This window comes from Dipodomys spectabilis, unplaced genomic scaffold (assembly GCF_019054845.1).
Source record: "Dipodomys spectabilis isolate Male_0828 unplaced genomic scaffold, ASM1905484v1 ptg000783l, whole genome shotgun sequence".
In the NCBI taxonomy this organism is placed as follows: Eukaryota; Metazoa; Chordata; class Mammalia; order Rodentia; family Heteromyidae; genus Dipodomys; species Dipodomys spectabilis.
The window spans coordinates 27,052,631-27,080,214 of record NW_024871460.1 but is presented as its reverse complement, the minus strand read 5'-3'; the positions used below and the strand labels follow the sequence as shown (position 1 = coordinate 27,080,214).

At 36.1% G+C, this 27,584-nt stretch overlaps 2 protein-coding genes across 4 annotated transcripts in view; one reads left to right on the top strand and one right to left on the bottom strand.

The window, feature by feature from the left end:
* The window catches only part of Necab1 (N-terminal EF-hand calcium binding protein 1), a 148,195-nt gene extending 147,913 nt beyond the window's left edge, over nt 1-282 (top strand). The window contains exon 13 of the mRNA XM_042673110.1: nt 112-282. Within this exon, the coding sequence (XP_042529044.1) occupies nt 112-140 (29 nt within the window). The 3' untranslated portion in view covers nt 141-282. The remainder of the gene's footprint in view (nt 1-111) is intronic.
* A 1,188-nt stretch (nt 283-1,470) lies between these two features.
* On the bottom strand, nt 1,471-19,018 carry CUNH8orf88 (chromosome unknown C8orf88 homolog). Of its 3 annotated transcripts, none has more exons than XM_042673072.1 (6): nt 18,912-19,018; nt 12,266-12,364; nt 11,091-11,164; nt 7,121-7,196; nt 5,980-6,086; nt 1,471-3,490 (listed from the first exon to the last, which is right to left on the bottom strand). In XM_042673072.1, the coding sequence occupies exons 2-6, from the start codon at nt 12,342-12,344 to the stop codon at nt 3,467-3,469; spliced, it is 360 nt and encodes a 119-aa protein (XP_042529006.1). In that variant the 5' UTR covers nt 12,345-12,364; nt 18,912-19,018; the 3' UTR covers nt 1,471-3,466. The 3 variants fall into 3 exon arrangements, with proteins under 3 accessions (XP_042529006.1, XP_042529004.1, XP_042529003.1); XM_042673070.1 differs by lacking the exon at nt 18,912-19,018 and adding an exon at nt 16,333-16,407; XM_042673069.1 differs by lacking the exon at nt 18,912-19,018 and having other exon boundaries at nt 12,266-12,462.
* Nucleotides 19,019-27,584: the final 8,566 nt, after the last annotated feature.

Sequence of the window (27,584 nt, the reverse complement as noted above, 5' to 3'; positions counted from 1 at the left end):
ATATATTTTGGTGTATGTTTGTGAGAATATGTGCAAATGTGTATGTGTATATTCACATATGTACATATATACTAAAAGCTTCATTATTAAAAATATTTTTTTTCTTTTCAGCTTCATGGTGGATCCTGAACAACAATTAGATGTTCCTAGGCATTTTCTTTATAGTTCCCAGTGCAAACAAGTGGTATAATCAAAACTGTCAATTAGAAAATTGTTTGTGGTTGTTGATCTACTGTATACTTTTATTTGGTATATATACTGCAAGTGTATTCTTCAAAAGTATAAGCTATGTGAGTTTTAGCTTAATTTTCAAAGCTCACTACACTTCTCTAAATATTTGATGCTAATTGCTTTGCTGCACTGTAATCAACCTAAAATAATGTAGTGGCAAAATTCTAAATGTGAAGAGTTGTGTATGTAACATTACAAAACTGTGAAATTATGATAAAAAATTACTTAAAATTGAAACTTTTAGAGTACTATGTCATAGGACATCTTTAGTTGAGTGTTATATGTAATAAAGGGTTAAACCAATTAAACATTTTTCCTTAATGTCTATTCTACTTTAGTTACATGATCTCATGTCTATTCTGTTACCTTACTTTAAAAATTATTACACAGGCATAAAATCCATCTGTGGTTATCAGCTTTCTATCTGTCAGATAAAACTGGTTTTTCTCAAGTGAACAATTTTGTGATGTGAGAGTACTATTTAGTAATATTATTCCTATACCATTGATTAGCATTACAATTCTCTTTATGCAAGTAAAACATTATCAAGCAAAGAAAAAGTTTTACTTTGAAGAAATCTGATTCAAATTTTAGGCATATGCTTTTGGTGTATTATCAGACAGTTGACTTTTCTTATAGAAAGTGTTAAATTCTTTAGTAAGAATTTATAAATATATAGTACTTGAAAATTTTAACCCAAATAAATAAAGAGGTAATACAAAACAAACACAAAACCTCAGGGGAAAAGATATATATTCTCTAATTTCTACATGGAAATGATTACAAGTGACATAAAACTGCATACTTTACTCTTCTTTGCAAATATTTTAATAAACATTTCTTTTGGCTATAAACACTGTTAAGGAAAATACATACAGAAATGTTCCCCATTATTCTCTAGTCCAAATTCCTTTGAGAGGATGGCCCTTCAAAGAGGAGAATTGTAAAGTTTTCTTTAATGTGTAAACAATGTGAAAGGAAAAGGAAGACTGAAATAAAATTTTACTTCATAAATATAAAATTTGGCCTAAAGTATTTTCTAACTTTTTCAGTTATGGAACGTTGACTTTTACTGAACACCTTTCTATGTCTTCAGACCTTATTCAGCTTCAATAAAAAAAAGAGTATTTCATAGCTTCTGTAGCAATATTTCACACACACAAACACACAGAAAATGTGTGTATATGTGTGCATATGTCTTTGTTCAACTCTGAAGATGACAAGAACTATAAAACAGCACCTGGCTCAACTCTTTTAATATTTACAAAGCAAAGAACAATAATGGAGTTGTACAGTGATTATTTAAACAAGTTATACATGTGTACAAAGGCAAGTAGGTAACAAAACAGTCTTTACAGTCTCAATCTGATTAAACATAGTAAGAATGGCTCAAAAGACTGAAACCTAAGTGGGTTTTTTTTTTACAGAGTTTTCTTGAAAATGTTGGCTATAAATTTATTTTAAAAATAAAATTATACAAGTCTTTTTTCAAAAACATAAATTAGAACATACTAAATATTGTATTAGTTGGCCCACTTCAGTGTCCAACTAGAAAAGTATATGAAGTCTAGGTAGTTTCCAAAATAGTTTTATGGTAGAGTAACTGGAAAGAGCTTCTGGCTGATAACTGTGCTAAATGGAAAAGCTCTCTAGACTGAATACTGGAAAAAATTGGAATTAGACTGAATATTGGAATTATTCTAACAAAATTTTAAAACTAGAATCAAAAGGACTTGAGAATAGGCAAATATAAAAGCAAAACAATTTATTCTATGGTAATTCTGACACCAGCTATTATACATATATTTTTGTGTATGTTTGTAAGAGTGTGTAAATGTGTATGTGTGTGCATTTTCACATATATACATATATACTGAAATCTATGTTATACAAGGAAAATAGTAGGGACAAAACACAAATTTTTAAAAAAGGACCCTAAATATCTCATTTTAAAATAAGCAATAAATTTATGGTTAATGAAAAGATTTTCTTTCTTAAAAAAAAAATCCTCTCTCTGCAGAACCAAGTACTGAAAAACCAAGTACTAAAAGTACTACAAAGTACTAAAAAGTACTAAAAGACCAAGAAGGGAAATCTACCATGGACTAAAAGTGAAATCTGGAAAACTAACTCCCAAACCAGTGAAGAAAAAGGTACTGGCTTTAGGCGTTCACATTCAGTGAAAGGTAAACTTTCTGCCTACTGATGACCTTGAATGCCTTGCCAGTAGACCCAGGGATCTGAAAGAAGTAGAGACTTTATACTTACCTTTCTATCAGCAATTTTTACATTCTTCTGGAAGTAACTTCATTTTTTTTTAGATAACAGTATCATCCAGAGTGAAAAATATAGACTTGTATCAAATTTCTAGGAAATAAAAGTTTGAACCCCCAAATTCCTTATCCATATGTTCTTGTTATTAATTATAGAGCTGAAACTTAATACACCTCAGTTATTTTCAAATGCCAACATTTTCCCTCTTTTGGAACTAAAAATATTTTTATTTTGCAATTGTTCAACTTCCACTATTTATATAATCTGATTAGTGATGTAAGTAGCAATTATTTAAACTTCAGGTTCATTCACTACTATTGTTTTCCAATTGTCAAATTCTGCTAGTAGCTATGAATCTAAGACAATGTTATTATTTGAAACCTAGAAGCCAATCATATATTTCAAAATAAATATCTTAACAATTCTTCTGTTACTGATAACTATTGAACATCCTGAATTATTCTAAGCCGCTGGAGTGATCGTAATGATCTGTTGAAGTGCTGGTATAAAATTAGTGGGAAAAAGAACAAAAGCAATTTTAAAAGCAACGAGAAATTATGTACCAGATATACATCGTAGCAAATACTTTATATTTGAGAATCTTTACAGCTTACATTTCCATTCCATTATTACAAGTGATGAAAAAGAAAAACTTGCAAGTAGCATGCAAATAATAAATTCACAGTCTTCCCACTTCACTAACCAAATTCCTACTTTCCAGTGTTACTTCCCAATTTTTGCAGGAAACTGCCTGCAAAGCTGAAACTGATTAGAAAATTCTTTATAGTTTAAAATATTTTTCTCATTTTAGGAGAAGCCAAATAGCCAACCATCAAAATTAAAAATAAATTGAATTGTCACAGTCCATTACAGTTATTGTTATTAGATCCACTTCATTTGCAGGTGTCCAAAATATAAAACGAATAATTCTTTATCTTCAAATTCATCTGTTCTTAAAATGCTACTTAAAACTTTGGTTGTTTTCCTGTAATATAGAAGAGAGTGAATTTATTGATTAAACTATCGTTTTTACAAATTGGTTTATCAAATCAAATACTGTGAACCTATGTAGTGTTTACAGAGCTAAATGCATGTTAGTATAGGAACTATTAAATTAGTTAATAAACTTTTTATTGTTTAGTGGTTCAATAAACATGTAATTCATTTTTAAATGCATCATACAGTGTTTTAAATTTGTTCTGTTTCTGTGATACCTAGTTTTATAAATGTTATTAACATATAAAGCAAAAGAAAACCTAATTGTAACATATGTTTGGGCAAAATAAAGTGTATCTCAAACTTTTATTTGCAAAATAAAGTGTTAAAAGTCTAAAAATAAAAAAGTGATTATATTCTTATATACATTCTCACAGACCATTCTCAATACAAAGAAGAGAAAAATTTTAAATATCATCAAGTACATTTTTCTCTTATTAAATATTCCTGAGAGGTATTATGAAAAATTTTAGTTGCTGATTTCATTCATTTTAACAAGAACTGGATAATGGTCTCTAAGTTCTTAGGAAGTTAAATTATGAAATAAATGTTAAATTTAAATAATACATAATTTATAAAAATTGTAACATGAAATAGATGCTATGGAATTCTGAAGTTTATAATTTCAAAAATAGGAGCTAGTACTCTATCTCAATTTCAGCAATTCTCAGTATAACAATGTGTCTCATCTCAATAAAATTCTAGTTGACTTTACCTAAATAGTGTTTATGAAAACTATTAAAAACTATAGCCAAGTGTTAGAACAGAAGAATAAAGAATAAAAACCATCATCTACTGCCAAGTGCTAGTGGCTCCTGACTACAATCCTAGCTACTCAGGTGGCTGAGATATGAGGATCACAGTTTGAAGCCAACCTGGGCAGGAAACACCATGAGACTACAAAAAGCTAGCAAGTGGGGCTATAGCTCAAGGGGCTGCAGCTCAAGTGACAGAGCACTAGCTTTGAGCAAAAACAACTCAGAGACAGCACCCAGACCCTGAGTACAAGCCCTAGGATCAGCATGCGCACGCGCGCACACACACACACACACACACAGAGAAAAATCATTTACTGAAGCCAGAGGTGTGGCTCATATGGTAGAGTTCCCACCTAGCAATGATGAGGCCCTGAGTTCAATCCTCAGTTCCATCAACAAAAAAATCACTTACTGAGTTCATAATGATAGAAATAGGCATCCTGCTAAATGTTCTCATATGCAAAAGATAATCATTTTTATTTGCAATTGCAAAATTGTGACACAAGAAGGCTAAGTGATTTGTTCATTTAGACCACAAATACACAAAATGGAGATACAATTTCATGCAAAACCTAAATCCTAAAAAATATCCTAACAAGTATATTTGTATGTATATTTTGATGGATTTGATTATTTGACACAGAAATATAGAAATATAGAAGGCAAATAGCAAGGATATGTTGAAGAAATAACTGGAATGGCATGCTTTAATGTATAAGATACTCAGATACTCAGACCTGCAATCCTAGCTATTTATAAGGCAGTGATTAGGAGGGTCATAGTTTGAGGTCAGCCTAGTCAGAAAATTCACTCAATTCCATTTCAACCAATATCTGGGTAGTGTCAAATGTACCTGTCATGCTAACTATGGTGGAAAGGATAAATAGCAGAACCACAGTACAAGAGAGCCTAGGTAAAAAGTGAAACTGAAAAATAACCAGAGCTAAAATGGCTGGAGGTATCGCTCAACTGATAGACTGCCTGAAAAAGCAAGGGTGAAGCCCTGAGTCCACATCCATATACAGCCTACCAAATACCAACTGAACAGAATACAGTGCACATACAATGAATGTATTACCCCAAAGATGTCATAGACATATCCGTTCAATAAATACTGCCAGAATATGGGGATATCCATACAAGAAAAGTAAAATTCAACCTCACAGAAAGCAATAAAATAAATCTAAGGTTGAGATTGTAGAATTTAACAAAATAGAACTTTTAGAGTATAAGATGGCATTTTCATGAGTCATTAACAGAATAATATTTCATAAGCAAAATATAACTATTCCATTCTATTCCATAAGTGATAATTATTTTATAACTGGTTATGTTATACATTTAGATTTTCTCTTTCAGATAATTAATTTTATGAATATAGCAATATGAAAAGATCAATACCTGCAGATATAATCAAATAAAAATGTTGAAGACAGCTGGACACCAGTGGCTCACACCTGTAATCCTGGCTACTCAGGAGGCTGAGATCTGAGGGTAACAGTTCAAAGCCAGCCCAAACAGCAATGTTTGTTTTTTCTCCAATAAGCCATTCAGAAACTGGAAGTGGTACTGTGGCTCAAGTAGTAGAGCACTAGCCTTGAGCTGAAGAGCTCAGGGATAGTGCCCAGGCCCAGAGTTCAAGCTCCACAACCGACAAAAAAAATGTTGAAGACAGATATTCAAAATTCAATTTTACAATACAAACTTTTTAAGTACTTACTGGTTTTTGAAGTACAATGGGATGATCAGGCAAAAAGTCTGGTTTTTTTCTGCAGATGGAAACACTTGAGAGCTTCAACAGGAAATCTCTGCTGTATTTAATTCTCTCTGTAGATATTAAATATTAAATGTAATGTTATAAAACATAACAGTTTCTAGATCACTTTTTGGCTAATTTCTTTCTGGATGTCCTTGAACTGTTCATTATTTTATAAAATGATGGATAGTATCTATGCAAAACGGAGTGGGAGAAGACACATTGAAAAACATCTGCCACTTCTAATTTTCCTTTAACATGGAAAGGAAATTAAGAAAGAGAAAACTGGTAATTCGGGTATAGCAAAACGAACTATTATAAATTATAACAGCAGCATTATCAATTGTCCATTCAGTTACCACCAAATGGGCCCTAACATGAGCCTAACTAATCTCAATCAATACAAAATTTTAATCCAATAAAAATTAATTCAACTCAAGAAATATACATTATGCTTTTAGTGTGAATAGGGAGTGCTCTGTAGTAATAGGAGTCACACTACTGACCCCCTATCTTCAAGGTAAGCAATGATTCAAACATATACCAATTTCTTATCAGAAAGGTTCATTAATAGCTATCAACATAATAGACCATCATATGCTGGGCAAGAAGATAGGAGACACAATAGTATTGAAATGATGAAAGAAAAGAATTGGCAACCCCAAATTCCATGTCTAATTACAATTTTAACTTCAGAAACTTCCTTTCCTCTTTCTTTCTGGTAGCTAGAAGACCTGAGGTCAGGTACAGAGGCAGCATCTTTAACTTTCTTATGGAAATTTCATGCTTTCAGTGGCATAACAAGACAGAGAATACTAGGGCAAAAGTACATCACAAAGCAGAGCCACTTAGTGCACAAGCTTAGAATTTTACATGGTATGTAAATAAACTTTCATCTTGTTTTAAGCCATAGTTTATCCAGTATAATCAGATTTCCTTTTGAGTAGCCAAACCAATACAGTGATTAAGAGTCCAAAATCAACCTAAAAGATTATAGTAACATTTATTATGTATATAAGTTTGTAGCTAAGCAAGGAAGTAATGTTGACTTTATATAAGCACTAATTCACTCTGATAAAATTGGGGAATTATCATAAAATTTTACCTTTTTTAACTGGAGACTGATGTTGCTGTTGTTCATTAAGACCTTGAGAAAAGGCTTGCATTCCATTCGTCTTACACTGTTCAACAAAAAAATGCATTTAACACAGGCTTAAAACTTACAAATTAACCTATTTTTATCACTAAGAGATAATTTTCCTACATTAACCAGGAAATATTTGGAGCCAAAGTATAAGCAATCATTAAATGATAAGCTTATTAAAAATGAGTATATTCACATTAATTTTCATCAGATTATGCTTATTTTTAAGATAGGATCTCATTATCTAGCCCAGACTCAAATTTAAGAGTTGTCCTTGCCTCAACCTACTGGGTACTGAAATTATAGGCATGGATCACAGAGTACGACTATTTTTGAAAAGGAACATGATACCAAAGATGAATTATATTGCTCCTAAACATAGAGAATCTCAGTCACGTTTATTAGCTTATTAAAGTATTTTATCTACAAATACTAGAATATTTGCTCTTAGAATCTCACATGAAGAAGATCTTGATGTTGAGTTATATGTGGAATAACTTTTAGGTAAAATTGGCACTGGAAATAGAAGACAATGACACAAAGAAAAGCAGAAACATATATGCACTGAATGTACTGATAATTCTTTTATTCAGTTGTTCCAGGACTATATTTTAAGATTGGCTAAAATGGTCTGATGACCTTTTTTTTTGATAGTACTAAGTCAGCCCTCATACTCACTCAGCTTGCTTGACAGTAGTCAGGTCCTAAACCACTTGGGCCATGCTTCCAGTCCTGCTTTTTACTGGTTATTTTTGAAATGGGGGGAACTCATGAACATTTCTGCCTGGGCTGGTTTTGAATTCTCCAGGTATCAGCCTCCTGAATAGCTAGGATTTCATATATAAACCAACAGTGCGTAGCTGATCTGATAGTATTTTTAAACTTATTTTTTCATTCCTATTCTTCTGATTTCATGATCATCAAGATATACTATGATCACAAGTTAGATCCCCATCAACCTTCCTACAAGCAGAAAATAACTAGTTATCCCAAACTAGAGAATACCAGAGAACAAAACAGCAAGATTTCTCATTATAAAATAAATGGTTTTCTGATTATATAATCAGTTTTATAAACTTGACCAATACAATCCACCCCTAAAAGATTACTTCCTCTAGTACTGATACAAGCTAATTGGCAAACAGTCCACATCATAATTCTTTAAGGTCAATTTCTTTGGAACATCAGTCTTCAAAATGAACATCTCTGTTGGCAGGTTGTAAGCCGCTCCTTAACTTTCTTCAATTGCTACCAACCTAAACTGTCTAAAAGAAGGAGGATTCATTATCTGATACTGTAACTGTCAACTACTGAGACATCAAAATAATTGATAAGAAACAAAAATCAGAAGGAATGACATTGTCCAAAGAGAAAAGTACACATTACATGAATTGTGAATTGGTATCCCCTCTGTACACCACCATAATAATAATAAAATTATGTTTTAAAACAAAAACAAAAACTCAGAAGTTGATTTTGAGTAAGGATAAAAATAGGAAATGGTTTGGTTCTTCACAGTATTTTGTAACTATTAAGAGTAAATTAACTGAAATAAAGCATTCTAAGAATGAAAATTTTAGCAGATGAACATTTAACTAGGTAATAGCACTCAAGTGCTAGATTTAAAATCAAACTCCAATATAAGATTATACTATCATATATGTACATATTAAAAACTGAAAATACATGGGAGGGAACCAGTGGTTCATGCCTGTAATCCTAGCTACTCAGGAGGTTAAGATCTAAGAGAACAGCAGTTCAAAACCAACTCAGATAGAAAACCATGAGACTCTAATCTTCAATAAACTACCAAAAATCCAGAAGTAGAGCTGTGGCACAAGTAGTACAGTGCTAGCCCTGAGCAAAAAGAGCTTAGAGACAGTGCCCAGGCCCTGAGTTCAAGCCTCGGGACCGGCACCCCTTCTCCCCGCAAAAAAGACTAGCTGTGACATATCACTATTGTATCAAAAATAAAAATATGAAACAGACACCTGTGCTCAGAAACAAACAGCAAGACAACTCTTTCACAAATCATATTCCTAAAAAAGAAAACATTTGCTGTGCATATAAGATTAGAATTAAGAATATATTCTTATAAGAGCATATAAATTAAGAAAAAGGGGTTTGGGAAGGTGGCTCAGTGGTAGAGTGCTTGTCTTGCATGCATGAGGCCATGGGTTTGATTCCTCAGAACCATATAAGCAGAAAAAGCCAGAAGTGGCTCAAGTGGTAGAGTGCTAGCCTTGAGTTGAAGAGCTGAGGGACAGCGCCCAGACCCAGAGATCAGGCCCATGACCAACAAAAAAAAAGAAGAAGAAGAAAAAGGCAACACATGAAAAATGATCCAATGATATGAATTGGCAACTCACAAAAAAAATAATTTAAATGGTCGCTCATAACATCTGAAATCTTCTCAAGCAACAAAGAGGTAGAATTTAAAGTTCACAAAAGAGCCAGAAAAAAAATATTGAAGGCTGACAGGGAGATGGATAAATCAGAGCTCTTATGTACAGTATATATAATCACTTTAGAAAGTAACTGGCAGTATCCAATAAAACAATGTAAACACACTGTTTAAACCTAGTAAATCATTAGTAAATTTAATCTAGTAAATTACTAGTAAATCACCTAGTAATGTCACAGAACCTATCAAACTTGGACAAAATGAAAGATACAGGTGGATAGTTAATGTAGCATTTATTATAAATTAAGAACAAGTGTTCATCAATACAAAAATGGAAAAAATGTGGTATATTCACATAAAGTATTTTTTTACATCAGCATTCATAGAACTTTTTTATTCATTGTAAAGCTGCCTCATATTACATTTACAAATACACTAATGCTTGTAAATTCTCAAAGTATCTGGATTAGAATGGCTACTTCTGTTAAGAGGAAATATGTGATTAGGAGATACAGACTGGATGAAAAAATTTTTATTAAAACACTATATTCTGAATTTTATACTGTGTAAATAATTTACTTAGTGAAAAATTAAATTTTAATATAAACTAATGTAAATCTCAAAAATAAATAAGTATACAGTAGTATTTATATAAATTGTAAAACAGAAGAATTCTATTCATTGTAGCAAAAATCAAATATATTCATGTACAAAATAAAAATGGGATAGTTATCAATGAAACTTGTGGCAAATATAATTAGAGAAAGATATACAAAATTGGGGTAATGGTGCTCATGCCTATAACTCTAGCTCTTTAGAAGGCTGAGATCTGTAGAATTGAAGGCAGCCTAGAAAAAACAGTCTATGAGACTAAAAGCTGAGTGGGTGTGCAGGCCTTAAGTTCAAGCCTTGGCATCAGCATAAAAACAAGCAAGTTCTCCTGAAAGAATTTATAATCACATCAGGTTATTCTTTAAAATTTTTTTAAATCAATATTGAAAAATGTGCTGGGTACCCATGTTTCAGACCTATAACTATAGCTCCTCCAGAGGCTGAGTTCTGAGGATTGCAGTTTGAAGCTAGCCCAGGCAGAAAAGTATGTGAGACAATTATCTCCAATTAACCACAAGAAAAACCAGAAGTGACACTGTGGCTCAAAGTGGCAGCCTTTAGCAAAAAAGCTCAAGGACAGTGTCCAGGCCCTGACTTCACACTCCATAACCAACAACAGCAACAAAAAGTTTAAATCTGGAAACGCTAGGTATATATTTGACATATTGTCTTTAACACAGCTTTAAAAGTTATCATAAGTTAATGGTCAATTTATAAAGTATAGTATCTATCATAAAGAAGCAATCCAAGAACTGTTATTTTCCAGCCTATAAATTTTAATATTTCCTTTTATTTTACATGTGCACACATGCACACACACATGCTGGGATTTGAACCAGTAACAGAGTAAGCCTGCAAAGGTACCTACAAAGGTACACTCCTGGGATCATTTTTATTACAATTCCTAGGACTTACTCTGCTAACTCCACTTTGTAAGCACTGAGTGTTGCATGGATATTCATTTTGAAAGTTGAAAGGGAACACTGGTCCTGTGAGGAGGAAAAAAAGGCTATTTTAAATAACTATGACTTAGATAAATGATATAACATCACCTTAAAAAATTTATGATATCCTTGAAACTGCTCTTAAATGTTTTCTGATAGTTCTTTTATTCAATATATATTTATTCAAGCCTCTGAAATATTAGCCTCTATGTTGGGGGATAGGTACACAAGCATAAAGAGTTCACAATCTAAAAGATAAGCTTATCAATAATGACAATACAATTTGATTCACATTAAGTTGTGTGAGATTTAGAAAAGTTACTAGGGGAGTTTGTTTTGAGATGTCAGGAAGCCTTCACAAATGGAAGTAATTCAATCTGATTCCTCTGGGGCCTCAGTTTTTCAGGGAGCTTTGAAAGTATATACTGAGAAGGTAAAAAGTTTATGCACTAAACTTTTCTACCTAGTAAACCCCTGACACTGTCTCAATCTTTTTTTTTTTTTTTTTTTTTTTGGGTCCGGTCGTGGGGCCTGAACTCTGGGCCTGGGTGCTGTCCCTCAGCTCTTCAGCTCAAGGCTAGCACTCTACCACTTGAGCCACAGCGCCACTTCCGGCTTTTTCCTTTTTGCTTATGTGGTGCTGAGGAATTGAACCCAGGGCCTCATGCATGCAAGGCAAGCACTCTACCACTAAGCCACCTTCCCAGTCCAGTAGATCTTTTAAAAGGCTAATCTATCATGATTGTGCAGTGACCACAGCTTATTTGGAGCACAATACACAGCAGAAGCAAGTTAACTACACAAATGAGACATGAAAAGAAATTCACACAGTTCTTCTTAACCATTGTTGGTCTGGCATACTTTAGACTAATCATCTCCATTATTATTATCTTTAAGGAGTTAAACAAAAAAGTTTCAACTCAATGTGTTTACGAATAATACATCTTGATCATTATCAACCCTTCTAAGACTAATAATTTTAAAACATTAACAACCTTTTTCTCTAGGGAACACTTCAAAACTTCAAGCAGAGAAGACTATTACTGTAATTTTTATTATTTCTTTTGAAGTCTACCTTTGTCATTTAGAGTTTCAAATACTAATTAATAAATTAATATTTAAAGTACTGTACACTATATTACTCACCAGGGGGAGAAGTCAGATGACGAACAGGTCTTGCTGGTTGAAGCGGTTTACCAATCAATTTTTTGGTTTCCATTGTCATAAAGACCTTGAGGTTCCATACTTTAATAGGGAAAAACACATGTTTATTATTTGGACAAAATAACAAAGACATTTTACCTTTACACAAAAAAACTACTATACTCACTTGAAGATAAATATTTTTAAGAAACAGACATACCATATTTTTTAAAATTTAAATTATTTATTAAAATTTATTTAAAATAATATGTAATAACTTCAGAGCTCTTCCTAACATTTGTCTTAATTTTTAGACTATTTTCCTTCTTTGAGCTGGACATAGTGGACCATACCTATAATCCCAGTGCTTAAGAGATTGATGAAGGAAGATCATGAGTTTGAGGCCAGTGTGGGCTAGTGAATTTCAGACTAGTCTTAGCTATGCAGAGAAGCTCTGTCCTCAAATGAATATATACATATGTGTAGGTATTATATATAGATATATATGTATAATATATAAATATTATATATAATATGTATACTATCTATATATTATATGTATATATTGTGTGTATATATATTATATATACATATATGTATAATATATAAATATCATACATATATATAATATATAGATAGTATACATATTGTATCTATGTTTATTTTCTTCCTTTTACTTTTGTTATTCTAATCTCCTGATTTATCTCCTATTTCTTTGATTGCCATTTCTAACTTCCATAATAACTGGTTCTTCTGCTCTCCAATTAAATGTGTGAATACCACTCAGGTAGCTGTGGTTTTAGCTTGTGGCACTTGAGTCTTTAGCTTTAGCTAATCTCTATTCTCATGGTTGCAACTACCTAGTGAACATGATAAATACAACCTAATGTGTATTTTTAGAATACCATTTTGAATTTCAACTTACATTATCATAGGCACTTCAATTAAATATATGCAAAATCAAATTGTTTGATACTAAAACTATACCTCCTCCTGGATTCCTTAACTTCATCACCTAACTGCCTGAGACCACCTTGTAGCACATTTGCAACCTGATGCTTTAAATTACAGTATACATCCCATAATTAATCCCTAATTCCTGCCCATTGTAGTTCCAAAAGATATTGCACAAGCATTTCCCTCGTTCCCACCACTGCTCTCTTAATTCCACAGTTCTTCATTCATTTATTTGATTACCTTTGAAATAGACATAGGTGCTCCATGATCTTGGGACACCAAAAACATGTCCCTATAGTGACGTAAAGAACACTATGCCATACTATAATCGTTTTGTCTTCCAGGTTTAACAAAAATGAACAGGTTCTACTTAAAATGAGGAAAAGTATTTACCTAGTGCCACCTGCAATTAACACAGTACCTGAACTGAATCCAAAATAGGTATTAAATAGCATTCCCTGAACAAATGAATACAGCATCTTTTCAAACTACAATATTTAACACCTTTTTTTAGGAACTGGGACTCTAAGAAGGGGCCCATTTTGATAGGCAAGTGATCTCCCACTTGAGCTACACTCTAATCCTTCTTGTTTTATTTTGTTTTTAAGATAGGGCCTTGTTAACTTTGCCAGGGTTAGCCTTGAACTCACTCTCCCTGCTTCTACTTCCTGAGTAGCAGGAATTATAGGTGCACACCACCTTGCCTGGCTCCTTTACATGTAATTTTGCTCTAAAAAGAGCTCCAGGTACCTGACATCTTCTGGATTACTAATATTGGAAACAGATGTTGATATCCATGGCATGAATAGTAAACCACCAGCATATATGGCCATTTAGAACAACTTTATAAATAAGGCATGATCAATAGTTACAGCTCATGTTTCATGTCAGTAGGCCAGGAGTGGTGGTACATGGCTGTCATCTCAACACTTGGAAAACAAGCAGGAAGATTTCAAGTTTGAGGACATTCAAGACTACATAGAGAGACCCTGCCTCAAAAACAAAGTTACATGTAATCTTACCTGGATTCACATCATGGCTCTAGCACCTAGCTATATATAACTATGGATACCACTAGTCTCCACCTTCTAGGCCTGAGGTAAATGTATATAAAGTACTTACCAAAATTATTGGTACATACTAAGAGGTTAGTACATGTCAGCTACTAGCATTATTCTCATTTTATAGATAGTACTTAAAGAAGTAACCTAAAGAGAGTAAGAAGTGAGGAATATTCTTATACCCAGGCTGGTGGACAACTTTCTACATTCAGACCAAAATGATTAATTTTTCGTATGTGCATAGAACAACCTGTAGCCTATTCCAAATTGGCCTCTATTGTACAAATTATAGTTATATATCATCCAAGTATGTCTCTGGTATGTACCAGTGTCTAGTATACAGTGAATGTCCAATAAATTGTTGCATTCATGGTATTTTGTTTCACCATATATTTGAATATGCAGGTTCCCTGTCTAGAGCTTTCTTGACCTCTTAGCTTTCTTACAAGTATTCATTTTCATATCTTCACTGGTAACATTAAATAAAAATATTTACATTAAATCCTCCAGTAACAATTCCTCTTTCCTTATTTTCCTCCTACTGTACTTTATCAGGCTTCCTAAAATATATCATAGTAAGTTTATTATAGGCCTATCCAAATATACTATGAATTAGCTGAGGCCCCCAAAACTAAACCTTATTTATCTTTGCATCCTAGTACCTGTTTTCCTAAATAACATCTATAAATTTAACTTGGCATTGAATGTGTTCATCCAAAAAATAATTGTTACTATGTTAATCTTAAACAAATACAAAATCCAAGTTACTATTTCCCTTGATTATGTGATAGGATTAGTAGCTACATTTGTATTCCAATAAGTAGGAAATGTATGTATATGTGTATACATATGTACATGTGCGTATATATTTCAAATGTTCTAAAATTTAAACATGTTAAAAATTATATGCTAACATCTTAAGTAGCCTAAAAAAAATCCTAACATACAAGTAGCCCCTCAAAGTTAACAATAATAGCTAAGCACAAAATGTAATTTTTTTTCCCTGAAATTTGGGAATATGCCAGTCAGTGCTTCAAATCAGTATCTACCTACTTTGTAATATATATATATATATATATATATATATACACACACACTAATGAGGAGATATACAAAATAGCTATTGAGAACCTTCTATAAACATACCAATGCTATCAATCAGTACTTGTTGGCAATACAATTTTGATGTAACAGAAAGCAACATTAAAAAGGTTATGAACCTAAAACCTCAAATATTGAGTATTTCCTATATGGAAAGAAATATTTAAAATACAGACCCTAAAGCACTAATATTAATACACATTCATTCTAGTGTTATTTTATGTTTATCATAACCACTGTAATGAAGACCAAAATACTAGCATGCAGTAACTTTCCATCCTGTTTCTCATATGAAACTGGTCAATCACAATACAAAAGATGACCTTGGCAGCCATTCTTTATTTTTCATTGCTCAGCTGAAATTGAGTTGTAGGTTGTAAAGTCTTTTCCAGTTGCTGAGCAAGGCAAATCCATAGTATTCAAACAAGGGATTTTCAAGAGCTGGGTAGTCATAGAACCCTATTACATGAATTTGCAAAACAAGTAAACAAAAACTTAAAGCTCTTTCACTGTCACCTACCTTTCAGGTGGCAGCAGGAAAGAAACAGCCAGGACTCCCCCCATATAAATTCACATCAATCATGAAAATTAGGGAAAAAAGGTGCCATAGAATACTCTTTTTTAAGTAAACTATGCCTGTATAGAAACACTGACATTATAGGAAATATGAGTTGGAGATTAGAATGCATACTACATAAATACTATCATCATTTTATTAATGGAAAAGGTTAAGTATTTATAAGACATAATTATTATTCTCAAACTCATCTATGGAATTAAAATCAAGACAAAACTCCATGAGCTTACAAAGGTAGAATATAAAATAACTTCAATCTTTGATGCCTACTTGGTGCAGTTCAAAAATGATTCCTGTGATGCTGCTGCTACTACTCAGTAGGCATTTGTATTAGCAACTGTTAGATAACATTTGCAAAAGAATCAGAATCTCACCTGTCATACCAGCAAGTGATGAGCCTAACACAAAGGTGTATTTTAAAATGAAAACATCTAGTTTTGTGACACCAATGGTTTTAAAGGACATTTTGAACTGATGCCTTTAAAATATTCATTCTGAGATAAAGTGTAGGTGGTTTTCATTCAAGTTCACATGTAAATAACAAATCACTTTAAAAGGACAAGCTATTTATGAACAGAATATTGCTTAGGTATCAGTAAAGAAACAAGTTTGCTATTGCTATTACACATATGGCAATAACAACTATCTCAGGATCATAGTCTGTTTTAAAAATTGATCTCATCAGTTCTCAAACTACAAATTAAGCTAGATTTCTTTTTTTTTTAATTTTATTTATTTTATTTGAGAACATACTGTACAGAGGGTTTACAATTACATGGGCAGGATAATGCATACATTTCTTACCAAGCATTGCAGCCTCCTCCTTTGTTTACCCTTCACCTCCCTTCCCAGCCTCCCCCCCCCCCCCCCACTAAGGTAGATTTCTAAAATACAGTACACTGGGGTACTAACCAATTTAGACAATTGTCTAACCAATTACTAACCAATTGCCTAACCAATTTAGACAATCTTAATGCTAGGCATATATTTTTAAATTAAAATGCCATTTTTAGTTCTTAATGTATGCTAAATCCCATTCTATTGAATGCTAAATCTTGTTTAACTTTGATTGATAAACTGCTAGAAAAATTATTACTTTACAGATGACGAACAGGCAAAAATACACATCTACTACTGCAATCCACACAGCTAATAAGTGCCTAGTAAGGATTTAACTACAAAATATGTTCCCTATGTATAAAATTGCCCGATAAGATATTTAAGTACTCACTATTCTGTGCAAGCATGTTATGTAGTGATAGAAAAATTTAACTATGAGAATGAGCACTTATATATAAATCTTAACACAGTAATTGTGTGTTTGTGTATGTGTGTGTGTGTGTGTGAGAGACGGTATTGGGACTTGAACTCGGGTCCTCACACTGACTTGGCTTATTTTGCTCAAAGCTGAATCATACCTCCACTTCCAGCTTTTTGCTAGTTAATTGGAGCTATGAGACTCACAAGTTGTTGTTTGCCCAGGCTGACTTCAAACCTTGATCCTCAGATCTCCTCTTCAGTAGCTAGGATTACCGGCATAAACCACCAGCATCCAGCAGGATAAAATTTTACATGCAAATATTTTCCATTCCTCCAATTTAGTTTTTCTTAGAATATTAAATATAGTTTTATGTTTTCCTCATTCTACAAGGATAGTACCATAGTAATCACAGGTCATAGCGTACATAAGTAGTAATATGTACTTTTTTTGGAAGCTGTATCTTAATACTTAATGCCAATTTAAATTCTAGATTTCTTATGGTTAGGGGTGTTAGCTCAATGGAAGAGCACTTACCTAATATGCAGCAGGACCTGGGGTCCATCCCAGCAATTCCCTTGACCCCCAAACAAATTCTAGACTGCTTTGGAAAATGCTGAGTTTTAGTGCAATTAAGAATTTGTGTATATTTCCCACACAGTAACTAGATAACATCTAATCTCAATTTGCATCTTCAAAACATTACTTTCACAAAATTAGTATGCCTTAAAACCAAATGATAACAATGGTAAAATGATAGGAGACCAAGAGATAAGCAACTATGACTAGGTTGGTGAAAGTCATTTTATTAACATTCCACAAATCTAGTGGCACTATTTCACGGGAGGAAGGCGTGGAAAAACATCCAACCCCCCCCCCAAAAAAATCAAAATCTGTAAATTCCATCATACCGTATTCTACACCTTTTCTCTACAACCAAAACAAGTTTTCATGTGTGTGAACGAACTTTCAGTAGAAATACAACTGAACCTTTAGTTAGCAGAAAACTGTCCAGGCCACAGGTGTCTGACTACCCTCACATGGACTACTACTGGACCTTTTCCATAGCTTTTTTGCCACAGGGGATTAAAAACCCTGAAACCAACCCAATGCCTGGGACCAGTGCCTGGGACAAAGATGGTGTTGTGGACAAGCACCTTTAAAGACCGACAGACAGACAGACAGATGTAGACAGAGGGAAAGAGATAAAGATTGACATTTATACTTTCATTAGCATCAATTAATTGATCAAGGAGGGCTGCTGTGTTGACCCATCCGTGTAGGCATACCCCGACCTTCATCGAATCACCCGTCCGCCACCCTCCCCTCTCGCTTCACCTCTCCCATTTTCTCCTCCTTTCCAGAGTGTTCCCAGCACTCTGCTCTCGGCGCCCTCTCACCCGGCAAGGTTTTCACTCTTTTCTGTTAGTTTGGGGACGTGGTTTTCTCTCTTTTTCGGCGGTACTTCGTCACCTCGGGCTGTCCCGCGCCCTCGCTGGCGCCCACCCCACTCGGCATCCCCCCGACGACCTGGGGAGGGCCCGGGGGAAGGCCCCTCGGGAAAGGCCCGCCACCCTCCCCGAGCCCCGCTCCTCCCCTCAGCACTCTCCTCCCCCCTCACCTGCCTCAACCTCCCCACCTCGGGGACGCTGGCGCCCCCGCCCCCGGCCTCCTCACCCGGTCCCGGCCACCTACCGCCTCAAGATCCGGGAGGGCTTCGGGGCGGCAGCGTCGCGGCGCTCAGCCCAGACGCGGCGGCCGAGCGCCCCGCTGCCCGTCGGGGGAACGGCTTCGGCGGGCGGCGCGTCGGCTCGCGGGCCAGGGGAGGGCAGGAAGGCGGGGGCCAGGGGCGGAGGCTGCGAGGGGCGCGGGGCGGGGCCCGGGACGGGGCCTCGGCGCTGGGTCCCCCGGAGGACAGGCGCGCCCCCGTGGGGGCCACAACCGTTAAACCGGCGGCGCGTGCCGGCGCGGGGCGTGCGAGGCGGGAGCCGCGCGTCGTCGAGCGCGGGAGACGGCGAGCGGCCTCTCCGAGGTGCTGACGGGATCGCCCTGGACGGGGCGCGCCCGCATCCACAGCCGGTGGGACCCCAGCGGGAGACGGGACTGGTGGGAGGGGCGGGAGGGGCGGAGGCGGGACCGCTTTGCGCGGGGCGGGGCCTGAGGGCGGGGTCTGGGGGCGGGGCTGAGGGGCGGGGCGGGGCCTCCTGCGCAGCTCCGCGCGGCGGGAGCTGGAGCGGCGGTGAGTAGCACATAGGGCTCCAGGCAGCCTCTGTGAGGGAGCCGGCCACCTCTGTGAGGGAGGCCGGCGCCTGGCGCTGACGAGGGAAACCGTCCCACCCCGTCAGAGCGGCGAGCGCACCCCGCCGGGCCCCCGCTGTGCGTCCGGCGAGGACGGCCTTCGGGTTCACCCCGGTCCGAAGTAACTCGTCTCCCGCCAAGTGCCGTTCCCCGGCGGCTCCACCGGACTCGGCGGCCTCCGCTTTCCACCTGCGTTTTCTTCTCTTGCTCCCTGGGGTCCCCCCCCCCCGAGGAGGGAGGCGGGCCGGCTAAGCCCCGCGATGGAGCGGGGCGTAGATCGGGGCACAGGAGGAGGCCTGGAAGGTCGAGTGCAGGCTGTGGTGCATGCATAGCTGGGAGAGGAAGAGGAGGAAAAGTCCGAGAAGAGGAGCCCCCGAAGGAAAAGGTATCTGTGTAAGGTGGGGTAAATGGGACTGGAGTAAAGCGGTAGTGAGGAAAGTGAAACGGGAACTGGAATCAGACCAGGGGCCGTGACCCACGTGACACTGTCGAAGAATTTTACACAGCTAGTGTGCAAACTTATCATACCCAAAATCAAATGCTGGCAAGATCATTCTGGCAGCTCTGCGGAGAGTGGGTGGTTCGAGAGATCAGAAATGTAGCAAAACTCATGGAGAGGGCTTTCCTGTGGATCATGCTAGGATGATGGAAGAGAGTGGGCTTATATCTGAGCTCAGTGGGCAAGAAGGGATAAGGGATAGTAGATCTGGCAGATGTTAGTAACAAGTATTTAAATTCCATGACAGACAGGAGAATGTGCAGATAAGGCGACTCTTGAGTTTCTAACCAGGGCACATAACAGTGGAGACATATGTCAGCGGGGACATAAAATAGGGAATACAGGTGGCAGAACAGTTTTGGAGAAGGAACTGATGAGTTATGAGTGGGACTTCCATATATGAGGTTATGAGACGTTTAGATTATCAAAAAAGGCCATTTTGTATATATACATATAAAACAGACCACATGTGTAACTTAGATGCTGATTAAGTAAAACACATCCCAGAAATGATTTAGGAAGAATGCAAAAGGCAAATTTTCCCCAAAGGAGCCTGGAAACCAGGGTCAAGGCAAAGAAAACTTGACTGGAATGGGGTGTCTCAAGAAGGATCTCTGAAAAGGGATCATCTAGGCTAGAATACAAGTATAGAATAAGAAACTTTAGCTAGAGCGAATAGCAGGTATTGATAGCCTCAACAGGGAAAAATATTCTATGTTGTAGAAATTGATGACAGACAAGTATGGCTAGACTTTAAAGTGAAAAGATTCTGAACATGAATTTGGAGAAATAAGAGAAGCAGGGTGTCTTGTAAATTCAAGAATATGTGAATTTTATTTTTTAAGGGTTGGGAAGCATCAAAAGGGCTTCGGAGAAGGGTAATAATATGGTAGGATTTACTATTTTTTATTTTAATTGTTTGCTGGATCTGAGGTTTGAACTCAGGACTATGTAATCATTTGAGAAATGCCTCCAGTCCATTTTGTTGTTTAATTGGAGTCTTTCAGACTTTTCATCCCAGGTTGACTTCGAATTAAAGTTCTTCAGGTATCAGACTCCTGAGTCGAGTCACTAGTAGGTAAGTAACAGGCATGAGCCACTGATACTCAACCAGATTTACCACCTTCAAAAGTGTGAGGTTTCACAAGCACTTCCATGTAGAATCAAATTCTTGCTAGCTATTTTGGTGTAGATATGGCTTCCATGAACACCAATACCAGCCACTGAGATGACACACTTGTCATCAGAGATGAAAGTGCAGGGTCAAAAAGATGTGTCATAATAAGAAGGTAACATGTGCTATAAGACACCACAAGTCTGTGGGCAGTGTAGTCCATGTGTCCCTTCAACTCTCAGATGTAGAAAATTATAGGTCCAGTATACAATTCTCATCAATCTAATCACAATAGATGCTCTCTTCAGGAATATATTTACTAAGACTCACATATAATTTCATATGCATCTTAAATTATTTTGTAACTGCTCTATTAAATCAAGATTACTTTAATAGAAATCTTACCTGTAAAGTTTTCAGGGAGGGATGAGTGAAAATATTGTAAGGGGTGACACTGATCAAAATGCATTGTGTTTATAAACTGCTTTATTTAGTGGCAACTCCTTTGTATAGCTACTTAAAGGTAATAAAAATATTAACATTTTCAGGTAAAATTAAAACCAGTAACTTGAGGAAAGAGACTATTTTTATATAGAGCATACTCCTGAAGGTTTTGACCACTGATGAAGAAAGAAGGAATCACAGAAACATTAAAACTTAAAAATCTAGAATTTGTAATGAAATTTTACAAGAACTTTGACAATCAATGATTTTCAGCAATTAAAAGAGTACTTAGGGTTACTATCTAAGAAATCTTAAAGTGCCCCCAAATCCGAAACTCATAACAGATTTCCTCAAATTACTAAACATTGACATATCTATTACATGTACTGAACTATAAAACTAATTTTCTAAACTTTTAATAATGAATAGCATCGTTGAAAGAAAAATGTATTACATAATTGTTGCCAAGTAACACAATGAAAAACTATTCAGGTTTGGTAGCTCTTACCTACAATCCTAGTCAGAAGGTAGAGATCCAGGACGGTCAAGTTTGAGGCACCCTGTGCAAAACATTCCCCAAACTCCATCCCAACCAATAAAAACCCAAACACAGAAGTATGCAATTATCATACCAACTATGAATAGGAGGCTAATGGTGCAAAGCCAGTCTGGGTAAAAACATTTTAAAATGAGTGGAAAGGGCTGGGTACACATGTGGCTCAAGTAGTAAAGTGCCTGCCTGGCAAGCACTAAGGCCCTGAGTTCAGACCCCTAAAGCTAAATAATTATAATAATAATAATAATATGGGCACCAGTGACTCAGTCCTATAGGTGACTGTAATCCTACCTACTTGGGAGGCTGCAATCTGAAGACAGTGGTTCAAAGCCAATCCAGGCAGGAAAGCCCATTAAACTCGTATCTCCAATTAACCATCAAAAGCTAATTGGAGTTGGGCACCAGTGGCTTACACCTGGAGTCTTGAGAAAAGAACAGCTCAGGGACAGTACTCAGACCCTGAGTTCAAGCCCCATGACTGACAAAAAAAAAAGGTAACTGGAGCTGTGGCTCAAATGGTAAAGCACTAGCCATGGCAAAAATGCCCAGACACAATGCCTAGGCTGTGAGTTCAATGAGCTCAAGACCCAGCCAGTACTAGTGGAAAAAGGGGAACAAGAAGAAAAGGGGAAAAAAACGTATAAACTATGAAATTAAAATATAGGGAAAATTGTGGTGGTTTAGGAAGCTGAAAACATTTCCCAAGGTTATATTTGTCATCCCACGTCCTCTATGGCTTTGGAGTATGGGGGAATCTGTCACTCCCAAAGGCTTGGAGAATGCATTAAGTAAAACAAAGAAATAGGAATCTCAGATAATTCACAGCTAACATGTATATATTTTTCTCTTATTTACCTCTGCCCTCACAGTATTGAGTGCTAGGAACACACACACACACACACATTTTAGTAGCTGGCTGGAACTATAACCTTGGTGCTACTGAAAGATGAGTAAGCAAGCAAAAGTAAACCCACAGCGTTCTTTCAGAGTTTCCAAATGATCGCTTCACCACTCTCCTTCATTACTCTGCCTCTCATTTAATCAATAAACATTTACAAAACATTTTATTTTTTTTTTTGGTCTGTTGTAAGACTTGAACTCTGGGCATGGGCACTGTCCCTGATCTCTTCAGCTCAAAGCAAGTGCTTTACCACTTGAGCCACAGCGTAGTGGCTAAATTGGAGATAAGAGTCTCCAATTTAATTTCTGTCTGGGCTGGCTTTGAACCGCTATCCTCAGATCTCAGTCTCCTGAGTTGCTAGGATTACAGGTGTGAGCCACAGGCACAGGGCTACAAAACATTTTATAAAGGATACATATATTTGCTCATAGTAGTAACTGTCCCCATCCCATTCAGTTTCACTTGGCAGACTGAATTCAATAAAAGGGAAATTCCAGAAATAAGTAATTCATTAGATTGAAGTGTGTATTTTAGAGTAGACTGATGAGTTCTCAAGACATGAATCATCCCTTTGTCTAGCATATACATACTGTATATGCTACATATCTACTAATCACCATAGTAGCTGTCTCAGCTGTCAGATTGACTTATTATTTTGCTATGGGATTGTGTTCCTGAAGCCCTTTACTTAGCAGTGGCCCTAAAGCACAAGAACTATGATTCTGGCAATTTTATCACAGGATATTCTTATATGTTTCTATTTTATTATTAGTTGTTAGCAATATCTTAAGTGTGCCTAGTTTATAAATTAAGCTTTATCTGTATGGGAAATGATATATTTTTAATGCTATCTGCAATTTCAGGAATGCATTTGGGAGTCTTGGAACATACACATACCTCATAGATAAGGAGATGCTACTGTATAGCAATTTGTTAAAAACTATTGTAAGCTAAGCACAGCAGTTGTTATCCTAGCTACCTTGGAAGCTGAGGTTAAGAGTACTGCAGTTCAAGTCCAGCTTGGGCAAAAAGTTCATGAGACTACATTTCAACTAACAAAAAGTTTGGCATGGTGATGCATGCCTGTTACCACAGCTATTTGGGAAACATAAATAGGAGGATCTGGCCTAGGCAAAAAGTGAGACCCAGAACTGGAGATGTGTTTCAAGTCATAGCCTTGAGAAAAAAAAAGGGGGAAATTACAAGCCAAGAGTTCAAGCCCCAGTTTCAGCAAATAGGACTGTAGGTCAAGTGTTAAATAAGTAAGTTAAAAAGAAAAGGTAAAAGTAAAAAAGTTAAGAATGAAAAAAAATGAATAAATGAGCAAATCAATCAAAGTGGTAGAAAGAAGCTATAATAAATATTTGACTTCGCTCAGATAAGCAAGAGTTGAAAAGGTTTATCCTTGTTATGTGCTAGGAATTCAAGCTCAAACATATTTTGACCAATACTCAGTTAACAAGAGAAGAACAAAAGTAAGCCTATGAATAACCAAAACAGTGCAGTAGCTGTAGTGGAAATGTTTGCCTCGAATCAGTGTTTTAACAATTCTGTTCATGGGTCAGAGGAAAAGAGAAATCATGGGTTCAGACCTCAGAATTATCAAGCATAAAAAATTTACTCACTTAGAAAAGAACATTTTTTGCATATAGAAGGACAAAGCCAGAGACATGAATAGACCAGTTAATATAAGGCAGGTACTGGTGGTTCACTCCTTCATTCCTAACTACTATGGAGGCTGAGATCTAAGAATCACAGTTTGAAGCCAAGCTGGGCAGGAAAGTCTGTGAGACTCTTGTCTCCAATTAGGTCTAAAAAAAGAGCCAGATGTAGAGCTTTGGCTCAAATGGTACGTGCTACCCTTGAGGAAAAGAAGCTTGGGGACAGTGCCCAGGCCCTGAATTTAAGCCCCAGGAATGGCACAAAATAAACAAACAAAAACAGTTAATATCAATAGCACCGATAATTTAATCATGAGGAACACAAAATACAAGACCTTTATTAATAGTGGGTTCATTTTAAGCTAAATAAGGATAAAGGATCTTTTATCTCATAAGGATATGGAAAGGACTTTAGGCTAGGTATGATAATAAATGGCCATTTGGGAAATAAATATGTGGAAAATAGATTAGGAAGCGATATGAAATAAGCAAGGGATGAAGCAAGGCAGAGGTTTTTACAGAAACATATACTCATAAATAAGTAGACGCTATTGTACAACAATTGTTAAAAAGCTTTGGCAATGAGTATGAGAGTCGTAAATAAGGAAGTGTGTATACAGAAAGAAGAACGTCCATATAGACTGTGAGGATAAGAAAGTAAAAATTATAATACCAGTTACTGACTCAGATGAATATAGAGATCAAAAGATACTGTGATTTTTCTGATGAAGCAAGGAAAGGGTGTAGGAGGAAAGGGCCAACTCTAAAAGGCAGTTTGTGGGGGGAGAAGGCAGTTAAGCTGGTATGAACCCAGGGTACTTACTCTACCACTACCATTTGAGCTACACACCCAACTCTAGAAGTCAGTTTGAAATTTTAACAGAAGCAAAGAATGGTGAGTCTAGACCATAATATTAGACAGACCACTCATACTGACATTTAAGTCAGTGACACATGTTAAGGATAGTGAAGGTTGTTGATTTATGAGGGTGTTAAAGGAAACGTAGTGGCAGATCATAGAGTGGTTAACTATCAGAAAGGAATACAACAGGTATGAAGGAAGAGACTAAGAAAAGCAGCATTATGTAAGCTAAGGGATTGTTCACAAGTCTCCTAAACTTTCCTAAAGACTTACTAATCACTAAAAAAAAAAAAAAGTAATGAATTTCTCCCAAGATAATGTAAATATCCAGTATCTTAAAGATATTCTTGATGTGGAAAATACCATACATGGTGAGGCTTTTGGGAAATTATACTGTAATACCAGGTATGTTTCATAGTCCTGCATCCAACCCTTAATATTTACAATTTGATCAAAGCACAGCATGTGAATTTTTTTCTGGTCACTAAGTTACCTTAAATGACTTTGCTAAAAAACTGAAAGACCATGGAATCACCAGCTTGAGGACAAGTTTTTCAAGTTATCTCTAATACACTCAAAATCCCAAAACAATATGAGCTCCTTTTCATTTTTTGTAAGTTATGTGGCTTGAACTCAGGGCCTGGATGCTGTCCCTGAGCTTTTTTGCTCAAGGCTAGCACTCTACCACTTGACCCATAGCTACACTTCTGGTTTTCTGGTGGTTAGTTGGAGATAAGAGTCTCATGTACTTTCCTGCTTGGCTGGCTTTGAACAACAATCCTCAGATCTTAGCCTCCTGAGTAGGATTATAAATAGGAGCCACCGGTGCCAGGCCTATTTTTCTTCTTTTACATAGCATTCCCCTTCAAGCAAAATGCATGTGAAGGAATATATAATATTTATTTAAACTGCAAGTGATCTTGTAAATGAATTTAAAAATTAAAAGCTTTTACAAATCATTTTATTAGCATTCTGTGCTATTTTACCGTAATTTGAATTTAAAGCTCATTGTGTGTTGATTTTCTCATGTTTAACAGACAATACTCCTGTTCAGTCTTCCTAGATTTTGTTACCTAAAGAGAAAATTTTAAATGCTCTAAAAATCAGTTCAGTTGGATACAACATGAAATTCATAAAATATTTTGGAACTAAAATATTCTGTTATTTTAAAATTAGGTAAACTACAGACAATGAACAGTAGGGGGCACAAAAATAAAAAATTACTACAAACTGCTACAATTAAGGATCATATACTAGAAGATGATTATGATTATGCCTCTGTGTGCATGTGTGTGTGTGTGTGTGTGTGTGTGCGCGCACACACACTTGCTCCAGTACTGGGGCTTGAAATTATGTCTGGGTTCTGGACCTTAGCTTTTCCCTTCCAAGACTAGTGCTTTACCACTTTAACTAGAGTTACAACTTCTGGCTTTTGTTAAGTCTAACATACTTTTCTTATTGGGCTGGCTTTGAACAGGACTGCCAAGCAACAGGATGATACAGCATATAACAATGTAAAATTTCAATTCAAAAAGGAAAAATATGGATTGATAAATTCATTATATTTTTTAAAGTTGTAAGTCATTAAGAAATAAATTAGCTTATTTTATATTGAACATTAAATGTGTTACAGATGGATGTAATCTGAATTTTAAGATATTCATGAAAATAGTAGAAAAATCAAATGAATATTATAGAAAAAAATTATGTACTTTTTTTTTTCTTTTATGTCAGTTGTGGAGTTTAAACTCGGGGCCTGGGCTCTGTCCCTGAGCTCTTTTGCTCAAAGCTAATGCTCAACCACTTGAGTCACAGCACCACTTCCAGCTTTTTCTGAGTAGTTTATTGGAGATAATCTCACAGACTTTCCTGCAAGGGATGACTTTGAACCACAATCCTCAGATCTCAGCCTCCTGAGTAGTAGGATTACAGGCATGAGCTAATGATGTACTCTTTTAAACATGAAAATGATAGCAATATCTCAAGACAATTTTGGAAATGATAGTTTCTTTTTAATAGACTAAGACAAAGTG

Coding starts and splice junctions, on each gene's coding strand:
- CUNH8orf88 (XM_042673069.1), bottom strand. CDS start 12,416: ATGTCTTTGTTATTTTGTCCAAATAATAAACATGTGTTTTTCCCTATT. Junction 7,197..11,090: donor TACAAAGTGGAGTTAGCAGA/GTAAGTCCTAGG, acceptor TTTGTTGAACAG/TGTAAGACGAATGGAATGCA. Junction 6,087..7,120: donor TCAGTCTCCAGTTAAAAAAG/GTAAAATTTTAT, acceptor TAATATCTACAG/AGAGAATTAAATACAGCAGA.